Below are 13,297 nucleotides of genomic sequence, written 5' to 3'. Positions count from 1 at the left end.
CTTCTTTGCAAGCATGATTTTGAGAAGAATTTTGAAAACCCCACCTACACAAACAAAAGAGAACAGATTCAGAGGCATTGGACTAATGCAAGGAGCTTAAGCCTTCAAATAATCTCCTCCAGCAACACGACACTACAGAATAAAAAATAAAATGAACCTCAGTGCATGAACTGGTATGAAACCTTCACCTCTAAGTGAACTCTTCCTACCGGATACAAGCCCAGCTGCTGAAGAACATCAAGGCTCTTGCCTTTGCTCTGCAGGACAGCAGCCTGGATATCAACATTATGGCAAATCAAATAGAAAAATAGGCATTAATCAGTTGTACCATGGCTTCTGCTAACAGAGCTGGCCAGACCCAGTTCCTAGTCATAAATAATAATAATAATTTAAAAATAAATAATAATAATAATAATAATAATAATAATAATAATAATAATAATAAACCTTTAGTACTGAGAGGTCTTTGTGTTTGCAAGCCTGAAAGAAATTAACCTTTAACAACATGAAGGCTTGCTAAGCCTCATTTTCCTGGTCTCTATCCAACTGAAAAGCCCTTACCCTTGTGGATATATTTGAAAGAAGGGCAATTTGTTAAGTTCCTCTTGTGCTTGCTGATGTTAGCAGCTGGCCTTGCTAATAAAAGCAGAAGATCAGTACAATGTCATCTCCCAGTGCCCTGGAGACTAGGTAGTCACAGATCCCCCACTTACAAGTGATTGACATCTGTCTATAGCAATCATGGATCTTTGTTGCTACAGCTGAAGATAGTCTCGTTTCTTCATGAATGTCTTCTCCTAGTGCTTTCAATTACAAACAGCTATGGCAATATTTACTATTCCTCTAAAGAAAACTCTGAATATGTTGCCCCAGGGCAAAATACTCATCTGTGGATCTGGATTAGCTCCAAAGAAGACCAATGCCATAACAAAAATTTGCCCTACAATGTTGAGGTAAAGCTGCAGTTCTGCTTCTAAATTCACTTCAGTCAAATTAATTTTGTTTCCTTTTGCTTCCTCTTCTTTCACAACTCAGAATTCAAATGAAAACTATGTTAGCTCATTACCACAATCATGTATACACCTAGTCCGCTGTGGCAAGACCTCACAGGAGTCCATATGGCCAGTTCAGTCTTGTCCCTTGGGACAACTCTCTTTGTTACATTCTCCAGTTATCTGGCATTCTACTGGTCCAGATGCAGCAGTTTCTAATGATTTGTAATAAAACCTTTGGGAAGCTATTTAGTAGTAACTCAGTATAGCAAATAAATGATTTCTCATCCATTATATATCGTTAGTAAGGTCCTGAATCAGTGAAATTCTACACTGGAATCAGAGACCAAAAAAGCTCATCAGTAGAGATGATTCTGTTAAGACCTTTTCCACCAGTGGCTCAGAGGACTCACCCAAGCAGCAATAGAGATGAAGTAAGCCATAGAACTGAGCAAAACTTTATATTTTAGCTTGCAAGTACCTAGCAAGATTTCAGATCTGGTTCTAGTCCTATTTAGGTACAAATGGAACACAACTGAATACAACTCTCGTAAACTCAAAATACTGAGATAAAACACATCTCTTAGGATGTAACCCATTGCTGGCCAATATTTGTTTACTACAGAAGCAAAGAGCTCAGCTCTTACTCAACTGGAGATGTCACAGCTTACAGATTCCCTCCTGTGGACTTTATAGCAATGTATGTCCTGAGGGCTCACAGACTGACAGATTCAAGGCTGCAAAGTTGGGAAGTGGGTCCAAGATACAGAACGGTTTCCTTGTCTTGCAAGTCTCAGCTTCGTGACAGCAGATCCAGCAGCCTAGGCATGGTCCTGGGAAACCTGCTGTAGGTGGCCCTGCTTGAGCAAGGGAGTAGGACCAGGTTACCCCCAGAGATCCCTTCCAACCAAAATAAGTCTGTGACTCTGCAAAGACCTACGGTTGTGTTATGAGCCATGTCCAGATCCAGTGTCATGAGCCATGGAAAACATATGGTCCTTCCCTCTAACTTGGACAGACACAAGGCATTAGAAACAGTCCTCAGCTCCAACGCAGCTGAGGTTAGGAACAATTTGGATCTGCAGAAGCTCTGAGGCTTTAGATAGTGCCAACAAGCTAGCTGAAGTAGGTGGCATCTGTTGCGATTTACACACACACAGCTCCAGTGAATTTGAAGGTTTTGAAACTCTCTTGCATCACAACACTCTTCATATGCTCTTTGAAAGCAATTCATGACCAGAGGGATGAAGGGTACTGCTGGCCTACAAAACAGTGATTAGGGAAGAAAATACAGCCTGGTGTGTTTCTGACATGCTATTATGTTTTTCATAACAATTTATATCAAGACTCTGCTTTGGGCTCATTTTATAGGAGGACTAGAACGAAAATATTTTTCAAGAGATGACATAGAAAATGTCACAATTTTCAGTGAGAACATATGTACAGGGTTTATCACTGACATAAATCAGCAAAACCACAAGGAAGAACTGGTCAAAATCTTAGCCCTCAAAATGCCAAATTTAGTTGGCTATGATGAGAAAGAGTCACAGTCATGCATGAAAAAGAAGACATGCCTGAACAGAGCACCTTTAGGGAAATTGCTCAGAGAACTTTTTGTCTAAAATGTGCTCCAAATTAGTCTTTCTGTGTAATGCTGTTTTATAGGGCAGCTACCCAAACACAGAGTGCAAAGTCAAGCAATATTATATATTTAGGATATATATATCCCTTGAAACTCAATAATTTTCAGTGTATTTTGATCCCTCCTAGAGTCCTTTACAGCTACAAGATTCATGTAGAACTTGCCCATATCATAAGCCTTTTGCTACAGAGCAGAATTTTTGCTTGCCAAATTCACCTTTCTATGGAGGTATTATTGATCTTTGCCTGGGACTTCTATGTAACAGTGATAGACAGCCATCTTATTCATATTACAGTGTCCATAGCACTTAGAGAACTATAGATCTTAGAGCCACCTTCCTTTTGAGAAAGAGCCTAAAACTAAGCCAAAAAGATTTTTTATTTTTTATTTTTCCCACAGTGACAGTATACTAAGAGGTCAGAAGACTGATTTGGATATAAAGTGAGCAGCTTTACACTGTCTACCTAGATGATACTTTTCTTCTAGGCCACAGCATGCAATAGTCATGGCTGCTGAGTTTGTGTAGCAGGTGAAAGCAATAAATTTTCTCAAGGATATGCTCTGTTTAAATATTCCAGCCTTTCAGAGTAACAGCATGTCAAACACATGCACAGGATTTCCAAATCCCATAACAATTGTAACTTTCTCCCCCTTTTTAGCCTTCCCACATTTTTTGTTCGCTTAAATTACAACCTTTTCCCCAGTCCTGCAACTTTATACCAGGGTAATATTTCTTCACTGGTGCAAAGATACAACCATCGGAACCATCTGTTTATGAAGGAAAGTGCAGACTTAGGAAACCTCTGGCAAAGGGAAGTTTGACATTGTGGACTGGCAGCTGTACAGAGAGATTTCTGCCTGTGATTAAGTGGTGGGAATGTTCAGGAACAGCAAGCACCCCACTACTTTCACTATGGTTAATTAAAAGTATGGAAACTTGGGCTACACGTATTCACAGACACTCTCATCTAGTATTACTTTAACTATAAACCTAAAGCAGCACTGAAGTGAATGTGAATGACAAACTTGTACAGCAATTAAGGTTTCCTGAAACATTTTCTATAGGGCCAGACGACATCCAAACTGCAGGAAGATCTGAGACAATCTCTCCAAGTCACCCAGTCTTTAATTGCCTGGCTGGAGAAGATTTATGTCACTGAAGTATATATTTTCTTCCCTATTAGTGACTAAACTGAAATATCAAGTATTACAAAAAAGAGACTTCCATTACAGACTTCAGTATTCCATAAGCCAATTATCCTCAATGCCACATCCATCCTACCCCTGTGTCACATTCAATATTGCGCCCTAGACACCTGTAGAAATCAGGGATTCTTTTCAACCTAATAATTCTGAAAAAAAAAAAAAAAAAAAAAGAATTGTGAGGTTGTGAAGGAATCAGTATTGTTCAATACACTGAATAGTTTAGGTGGAAATAAAATGTCATAAAAATATCATCTGCCACAAAGTGTACAGAAAGGCTACTTTTGATATCTAAAAAGCAAAACCTTCTTCTTCTTTTTTTTTTTTTTTTTTTTCTCTGAAACAGCATTATTTGTATTTAAAATTACTACACTAAAAAAGAAAGGATAGTAAAAAGTTTTTTCAATATAAGTTTCATATAAATCTGGATCAGCTTCTTCCCCTCCTCTACTCTCCCCCTGCAAATTTTTAAATTTGGCCACTTCCCAGTAAGGCCATTATTTCCCCAGTGTTCAGCACTATCTAAATATTTTGCTATCCAATAAAGAAATTGATTGCAAGGTCACAACAAGCAGTTTTTATGCAGCTTGCAGTACAGTTCACAACATCTGAATACATAAAATCCATCTGCAACCATGAACATTTCCTTTTAAATATATTTGCAGGGATGATCTTTTTTTCTCATATAAAACTGTGTTTAAAAGAAAAGTTTGGATAGCGGCTAAGGTCCCCCGGTGGTTATGTTATGAGTGTTATGAAACACTTTTGTTTTAACACTGATTAAAAAAAAAAAAGAGAGAGATCTTGCATTTTTCCAATTTCTATCACACATGACACTGTAACAGTGGGACCTATCCCAAGTTATGCAAATACTGTTTGTGGTAATCAAAAAAAAAGCAAACCACCAACACCAGTTCACGACTCTGAGAGAAACTCTCTGGAGGGAACGTCAGCAAGTATGAAAAAGTTCATTAACTGGCCTGCTTTGACCCCAGCCTAATCATGTCTTCCATACCTCAGACTGGTTTACAAGAAGTTCAGACCACTTCTGCCACTGGGGACATTTGTCCCTGTCATCAAATGTAGTTTCATTAGACGTCCAGCAGCACTGCTCGTGGCTGTACCAGAACGCAGAGAGGCAGACACCCTCCTTCAGGTCTGTCATCCAATCCACAGCTAAATCTATCACTCCAGCTAACGTGCCTGGAAAACAAAAAGAAATGCAGAAAAATAAGCTGTGGCATAAAAAATACCAAGTCATGAGAAAAATATAGCTGTTTATAATGAAAGAAAAAATACATGATGTGGGGCAGCAGCTGCAACATGAATGCACCAAAGAATGGGGAGAAACAGTGAGCTTGCAAAGAACCAGCCACAACAATGTGTTGTCAGACCTTCAGTGTTCTCTCATAAAGCATTTATTTTAAATACTGCCATTTTCATACTGTCCAGGTGCCAAGTAGGGATGGCATAACGAACACTGGGCCCAATCCAGCAGGTGCACAGTCTGACAAAGACTAGCAGGACTGTATGCAAGTACTAGGCAGCAGGGTTCAAACCACCCTGGGTGTATTTCAGGGGTGGGAAGGAAGAGGATATGGTTGTTTTCCTATAGCCTTTCTGGTCCCAAGACAGCAACCTTTTAAAGGGATGATTTCAGTACAAAAACAGTACGGATGCCAAATTCTGCCTTGTGAACTTAATGGAATCAGACTCTCAATGCGAACATTCGTTACCAATCCAAACGCACAGAATAAAATTACACTTCAAATCCTCCCTTTACAGAAGTAACCTTTACCAAGCAAGCTTTGTCTTGGTAACTACACAGAGCTACGGCGACATCCAGTGGCTATAGGATGCAAAAGTGTAAACTTCATGTGGCAAGACCCCTGTGGAAATCTTGGTTTTCCAGAGTATTTTGTCACAGATGATGATGACCTGCCCCAGCACTAGCACTGTCAAAGCAGATGTGTCCCCACAGCCACTAACGCAGTACCAGCAGGATAGCAGAGGCCAGAAGAAGCCAGAACACAGAAATGGCAGGCTTACATGTGAACCCTATATGCCTACTTTGGGAAAGCATTAAACCACCAAACGACAGCAAATTCATGTAATGTTTTCCAAACTGCTCTCAGGTACAATGGAAAGAATGAGTTTGTTTCACAGGAGTTCAACAACATTTTTGTTAGTCACCATTAGTACAATTTCAAGGAAACCAGTAACGAATTTGAACAGAATTCATTGGTTCATTTCAATTGGATTAAAATACGGGAAAATATTTTGGAAAATGAAATGGTTTGGTTTATGTCTCCAAAACTTTTAGTCTTGTGCCTCTTGCTGAGAATGCAATCGAATGAAGTGGGGAAAAAGGGTTGGGGCTTGCTCCTCTTTCCCCTAGTAGCTAGGGCACACGTCTTCAACAGCAAGTTCATTGGACCTGGAAATAAAGGTTTCTGCTTTTCATTTCTGTGAAAGAACAAAAATAAAAATAAAAAAATCAAATAGCTGAGGCATACACAACATGTTTTTTATTCACAGAACAGAAAAGAAAAAAAGATCAAGTGTTCACAGAACCTTATACGTGAATATGTCTTCTCACTTCCTTAAGAAGGATAATTGTCACCACATTGACAAGCAATGACTGTAACAGTAATGCAGAATTTTTGTTGTACAGGAATAGTCTAAAGAAATATACTCAGATATTAGATAAGACCACAGAAAAAAAAAGGCTACAGCAGGGAGTATTGATGCCTGTATCAGCGATTTTCTTTCATGCAGAGCTTGGCTTTCTCTTGCTTAGCCTTTCCATTTTCCCAAATTTCTATGGAAACAATGAATGGTGTTTTTTAGATGATGGGAAATCATTGTGCTGCTAGTAACATCAGCATGTGTAACTCAGTGAGTTTTACAGTAAACTCTAAATTCTCCTCCAATTCTCCGAGTTTCAGGAAATAGCACAAAGAATCCTGAGCCTTTGGACATCAGCACCAAGTGCTGTGCCTCTTGTATCTGTTGATGGACCTTTATCATTCTCTCTAGTCACTCCAGTCTTCAAAACTCACATCATGTGTAATCAGGCAGTTCAATATTAATGCTGCATAGCAGAAGGGGCAAAGGAAAGCAGGCTTTTGAATGTTTTCCCCTGATATAGTGAATAACAGAGAGTGGAAAGAACGTTCAGTTCTCTCATACAACAAGCTCACGTACACCACAGTTCCTCTAAGAAATTGTACTCAGTTATGCAGCTGATCTAATCCATCTCGCCAGATGATTTGGGATCCACATAAAGAAGAAAATGCTATGTATGATTTATTACACAAGATTTACAGAGAAGAAAATCATGAGAAGAGAAGGCTAGCACTTGCAGGATAACGGTGCAATAGTTATTGATCTTAAGCCTCATGACCAGAGCTAGAAATTTTACAAGTTCTGAATCTTTGCAACTTTAAGTGAAATTAATGGAGGTAGCAGACTGTTCGGTATCTCAGTCCTTTCATTTCTTGTGCTTATCATGGCTGTCTAGACATGTCACTGCATTGCTGTAATATAGTGTAAGTTTATCTCCATATTTCATTGAAGGAGCTGAACTTGCTCCCCGATCTATGTATCCTCCTGCCCAGAATGAAAAATAATGAGCCTCCAAAGCCAGAAAATGTTGAACTTCATTTCAGATAATAGCTTTCTACCTCTCTCCTTCCTTTTTTTTTTTTTTTCTTTTCTTTTTTTAGTTGATGATAGCGACACATCCTTTTTAATGCTCTAATGAGAATGCTAAAATTTTGCTTTGAGAACATATTTTTCAATAAAAATAACATAAAGCAAGAAAACTGCATCACTCAAGTGGCAAGGGACTGAAATACATGAGGGATTATTGCACATCCAATTCCAGTACTGGAGCATTTTAGAATTAGTATGATTGTATTTTCTGATGCATAGTTTTAGAAAATCAAGTCTCTTTTGATCATCTTCTGTAAATAGCATAAATAGCATGTACCTTCAGCTGGCTAGTAATGGTTAGGTTGGGGGATGATCATGGATATGTGAGCAGGAAGGGCAAAATAAAAACTCAGCATTCCTTAAAAAATGGGTCCCTAAACATCTGGCACTCACATCCTAAATTTTTAGGCTCTTTTGGCCTTACACTGCTTTATATTTCTCCAAAAAGTGTGCAGCCTTCCTGATTGAGACAAGCCCAGTTAATACTCTTTTTCTAAAGCATCTTGTGAGCTTTTCATCTGATCTCCACAGTGAATATTTGTGGGTGTTACTGCTCCTTTCCCCTTTCTAAAATGAGCAAGCTCCCAAGGCCTGATTTCCAGAATCTACTCAGTGCATTTCTATGTAACAGTGTAATACACTGTCTGCTCCCTCCATTTAGCACCTAAGGTTTGAGATGCACACTGCGAGTACACAGCCCTGAAAGAGCCGTGGAGCTACCTATGTCAGGCTGCAGTGGTAGCGAGGGGCTCCACTAAGGCTAATTTATGTGTGTATGCTCACACATTCATTCATGAAACTTTGGTCTGATCCCAGATGGTTGCTGTTAAGTTCTTTAAATACTTCGGTGTTACTCAAAACATACAGCTCTAACTCTGAAGCTGGCTCTGCCGAGAGTAGGAGGCTGGAGCAGACTTCCTCTGGAGTTCCCCTTCCTACCTACACTTTTATGGGACTGACAAAGAATGCCAAAAATAGCATGACTGAGGGCTACTCCCAAACAGAATGGTCCTGTCCTTCCTCCCTCCATAGTACTTTCCCATAAGCAGTATTTTGCTTGTGTGTATGGCCCTGTGGTGATCAACCCTGCTGAGCTGACAGATCCAACTGAAAACAAATCTGGCCAAAATCCATTTTTCCCACCGGGACACTTCCCAAGTCCAACCCCCTCTGCAGCTGCGCACACACAAGGCAACAGGGCCCAATGGCAGGGCAGCACAGAGCAAGGATCATTTCCTTCAGCCACATCAGATTGTGTTGACTGCAGAGGTGCAGCCCTTCAAGTGTTGTAAAACCTGAAAGAATCAATTGACCAAATTATTGGGACTTAGGCTGCTAGGTTATTTAAGCTAACTTTAAACTCCTAATTTTATTTCCAAGTGCCTTTAGATACACATGGAGGCTCCTGCCATCCCTCCCCTCTAGAGTCCCACCTTGCCGGCCTCTATCCCCAGCAGGGGTGCAGGTGGCGCAGGGTGCTCCCCAGTCCCCTCATGCCCTGGAGAGTACTGCTGCTGCTTTCTCCCTCCTCAGCATCCACTGTCCTTTCCCCTGGCAATGTCTGCACTCAGCTGCCCAAGACATAACCCCACAGCCGAGCCAGGCTGCTCCCCAGTGCAGCGCTGCTCCCCTCAGAGCAGAGGCAGCTTCTGCCCATTCAGCAGGGTAAGAGGGGCCATGGAGGAGCAAGGCTGCTGCAGAGCAAGAGGCAGGCAATGTTTCTGAGCTGCTAATATTTCAAGCAGAGAGGGGAAGTGATTCAACTGCATCACCAGCCTCATCTCCTCCCTCTCCAAACCTGGTTTAGAAACCACATGTCAATAATCCCCAGATCAAAGGGGTGCTTGACCTCTCACTAAGGCTGAGGTGGTGACTCTCGACCTTTGTCCTGTCCCAGAAATGCTGGATGCACAGAGAACATGCATCATTTCAATGGCAGGCAAAGTCTACAGCCCAGATCACGAGCATGCAGGTAATTTTTGTTCTCTCATTGATTCACAAGATCTTACCCCAATTTAAAAACAGACTAGTCTTGACTCTCAGGTAAGTTGTGTTTTTCTGCACCTGCATCATTGAAAAGGTTTCTACAGCTAACACTTCTCAGCTCCAGCTTACCCTCAATAACCTTCTATTCCTAGAACTGGATATACCAGCATTAGAGCTTTACCAGACCTCATCAGTTCTGGGTTGCGACAACCTTGAGGATGTTGGAATGAGCTTTCATTGTGAGTTAGAACTGAAACAAACTTGGCATGTGTTTACTATAAAGAGAGCATGTGAGTATATACTACATCCCCCATATGACCAAGGGGTTTACCAGCTGGCCTGGGGAAGGCCATTGCTGAAAGTTCACTCTAGCTTTACTTGCAAGCAGAATTCCCCATCCTAGATGAGGGCAAACCCAGGCTTTAAAGACAGCTCAGCAGCTCTGGTAGTACACAGTCTGTCAGACTTTCTTCCCATCTCACTCTCCCATCACAACTTTTGTGGAAACAAATGTATCTCTATAAAACAGCATAATTTGCCAAAACATCACTTCAGCTATGTTTTCTCAAAAACTTCCCCAGTACTTCTGACACTCCTGAACAACTATGATAAACATATAAACTTGACAGTTGGCAAGCAGGAAATTCGCACTGCTTGGAAACTGTGAAGCTTTGCATCAAGCTTCTACCAAGATACAAGAGCACCCTGACATCACTGAAAAAGCATAAAAAATGGCAGCTGTTTCAACTTGGTAATAGAAGTGCAGCTTTCCAAGTTGGAAGATGTGCTAAGCTAAACTGAGTAGAAGACCGGAGCAATTCAGGCAATTAATGAATTTGCCATCTGATTTTGAGCAGGCTGTTAAATATGTAATGTCTGTCTGGTTTGGGAGCAAATCCAGAACTGTCTGAAACTGTATTTTCCCTTCATGCATGTGTAAAGAAGATAACCCAGTGAACATGATGATTTACAAAGCTCCCCTTTGATTGTACACAACCACGATTTTCTTCACCCTCATTATAATATCTACTTGCAGAGTTCAGTTAAGCGAAGATAAGGAAAAAAACTCTACCAATAAAATTGACTCGTGTCAATCAAAGATTCAGAAAGCCAAAGTAGGCCGTTAAGTGTAAAGTACTCAGATGCATATTTTCAAAAACAACAGACAAACCCTTCTACTGGAGAATAACATTTTTCTAGGTCAGCACTCAGCAGGAGATTTTGCAAGCGGGTATTTTTTATTAAGTATTATAACTGCATGGATACATAACTGCCTTTTTAGCTTGAAACATCAGTGAACAGACAATGAAGTAAAAAGAGAAACAGATGGCACTGCAGCAAATTTCAGTGAAATGGTTCCAGGCATAACGAATGTTAACACACACGTACCTGCCAGTAGTCCTATGAGAAGCATTACAACCCATCCTGACCAGGCATCCAGCAAACTCTTGATGAACTCCCATATGGATTCCTTACTCTTGCTTGTAATCTGGAATAACACGTTTAGAGAGATAAATGGCTGATTCAGGCTGAGTTTTAGTGCATTGTGTTTAAACTGAAAAAAAGATTTAACCTACTCAAAAGTGTATACAATTCCTCTACTCTCTGCTCTCTCCAGTCCTAATCACTTTTTAGTGATGGCCTGACATTTAAGTTGCCAGAAGCAGTTTCATATTTACAAACCCAAGACATCTTGCGTCCTTATTTTTATAAGTCCTCCTCAAGTGATACAACAAAGGAGGAAGCAAAATCTTTGGAAACCTGCTTGTTTCTCTCACAGCCAGGATGGCTGTAATTCAGGGAGAAGATGCTGCCTTTACCTTTCTATGGCGGTCAGTATCACGTGATTTCTCTCGCAGCCAGTCAATGGTGTGGAAGTCTTCATAAGTCCCAACATCGGGGAAAGGCTCATCCAGAAAATCCATCAGGTTACCAGAACCATTCATTTCTCCTGCATTGACCATATTAGTGTCTACAAGTAGGGGAAAAACAAGAATTTCAATAAATCTGTGCAGCTTTGCCAGACATGGCAGAATCAAGTTTTCCAAAATCCTTCCACAAACCACGAAGTTAAGAGACCGTGGGTCAGCAGTATTGGTGGGCACTTACTGAAATCTATGCATTGCCACTAGGAATTGCTGAAGACTACTAAAACAGCTTAGCAAACCCTAAAAAGCATACATAAAATGCACAGTGTCTAAATGCAGATATACTATCTTTTTTGAAAATATAGCCCCAAAACCCAGGGTAGTTCTGGGCTTCTTCTGCAATGTTACATCCTGATCACATGCTGGAAGATGTACCCTGTCTGCTGGGAGGTCACTGAGTAGGCAGAATTACCAGCTCAGGACACAAATGATGATTCAATACCATTTATCATTCTTCTGGGTTTACAGAAGCCCTGGAAATACATCTACTTCATGCAATCCACAATAGCAACACCTGAAAAAGTTAACTCGTAACTACTGTACCTCTCTTGCCCACAGAGACCTTAGCAACATTTGGCTAGGTGCAAAAATTACCATCTCCTTTACAGGGTCAGGTCCCAAAGCAGTCACTAATATGACAGGTTCCAGAAAAAGCTGACATCATTCCCAAGGAGAGGAGCCCTTAGTAGCATGAGAATCTATTAAATAAAGTCTTTTAGGCACAAAGGGTTGGATTCATCCAACTTAACTTCAGCCATCCGAAAGTATGTTGTCTAGACTATAAGAACCATCTAGGTTGCTCCTAGAGACAAAGATGTCTTGCTCTACAGAGTGACATAATCCTATCCATCCTAAAATAGGTGTCTGGGAAACAGGGTCTTCTGGAATGTAGCCAGGATTTTTAATCTGAAAGGGCAAACATTTAAAAAAAGAAAAATAAAATCACAGTAGATTAGGTTAGTGTCACCTGAAAAGAAAAAAAAAATAGTGACAGATACAGACTTTAAAGGTTGTACAGAATTGACTCATTGACTCTGCAAAGCCTACAAGCCCTTGTCGTACTCAACAATAATTTTGCAGGTTGCTGACAAGGCTAATACAGTACTAACTACTACAACCCATACACCTCCTTCAGATAGGCACATTGTGATTTGACATGTACAGAATTTGGATCTATGGATCATTGAGGAAATTTCCCAATTCTGCAAATGAAAAAGGAAAAAATGTGGCAGATGAGCTTTAAATAAACTGCCCGCCCATTCTGCTGATGTGTTTAGCCCCCTTTATTTACTTCCCTTTTCCCCCTTCTCTCTCCATTTTCGACTGTTTTACTTGAATCCTATCCATTTATTTTTTTTCCCTGGTGTTGACTTCAGGGATATAACAAGCATGAATACTCAACTCTGTCAGTGTCTACTCCTTTGCACTCCACTGGGTAGGACTTTTTGGACTGCACAGCCAATGTGCTCAGCACAAGCAGCTGAGAAAAACATTATCTTAGAGGCAAACAGCAGGTCATCATTATAATTCTATAGAAGACTTTTTAAGTGCGGAAATCAAGTAATCTCCAAGCACCATGACATGTTTTTCTGCAAGAGAATCAAGCAAGGGAGTCACAGGCTGGGGAAGGAAACCAAATGCAGAGCAGGTGTCCCACACAGCGCTGCAGAGCACAAATAGGCTGCCACAAGATGGAGGCAATTTAAAAAGCAGCAGCTAAGAGGAGTGACAATTGAAAATAGCAATACTTAGCAAAACAGATGAGAGCACACTCCTGCATTTGCTAAGGGAAATTAGAGTCCAAAGGCAGGATGCTGCGGCTGACACCT

At 40.6% G+C, this 13,297-nt stretch overlaps 1 protein-coding gene across 2 annotated transcripts in view; it reads right to left on the bottom strand.

Annotated features, from left to right (window-relative positions):
• CLCN4 (chloride voltage-gated channel 4) overlaps positions 1-11,504 on the bottom strand; it is a gene marked incomplete at both ends in the record, with an annotated part of 29,254 nt that extends 17,750 nt beyond the window's left edge. The window contains 3 exons of one of the 2 annotated variants that reach the window (XM_084305141.1): positions 4,853-5,040; positions 10,930-11,029; positions 11,361-11,504. In XM_084305141.1, coding sequence (XP_084161267.1) covers positions 4,853-5,040; positions 10,930-11,029; positions 11,361-11,504 — 432 coding nt within the window. Of the gene's footprint in view, positions 1-4,852; positions 5,041-10,929; positions 11,030-11,360 lie in introns of those variants that run through there. The other variant, XM_084305142.1, reaches the window with a different exon arrangement.
• Positions 11,505-13,297: the final 1,793 nt, after the last annotated feature.

This window comes from Netta rufina (genome assembly GCF_964035555.1).
Source record: "Netta rufina genome assembly, chromosome: 1".
Taxonomy (NCBI): domain Eukaryota; kingdom Metazoa; phylum Chordata; class Aves; order Anseriformes; family Anatidae; genus Netta; species Netta rufina.
The sequence above is the reverse complement of the archived record's forward strand: the minus strand, read 5'-3'. Positions and strand labels throughout refer to the sequence as shown.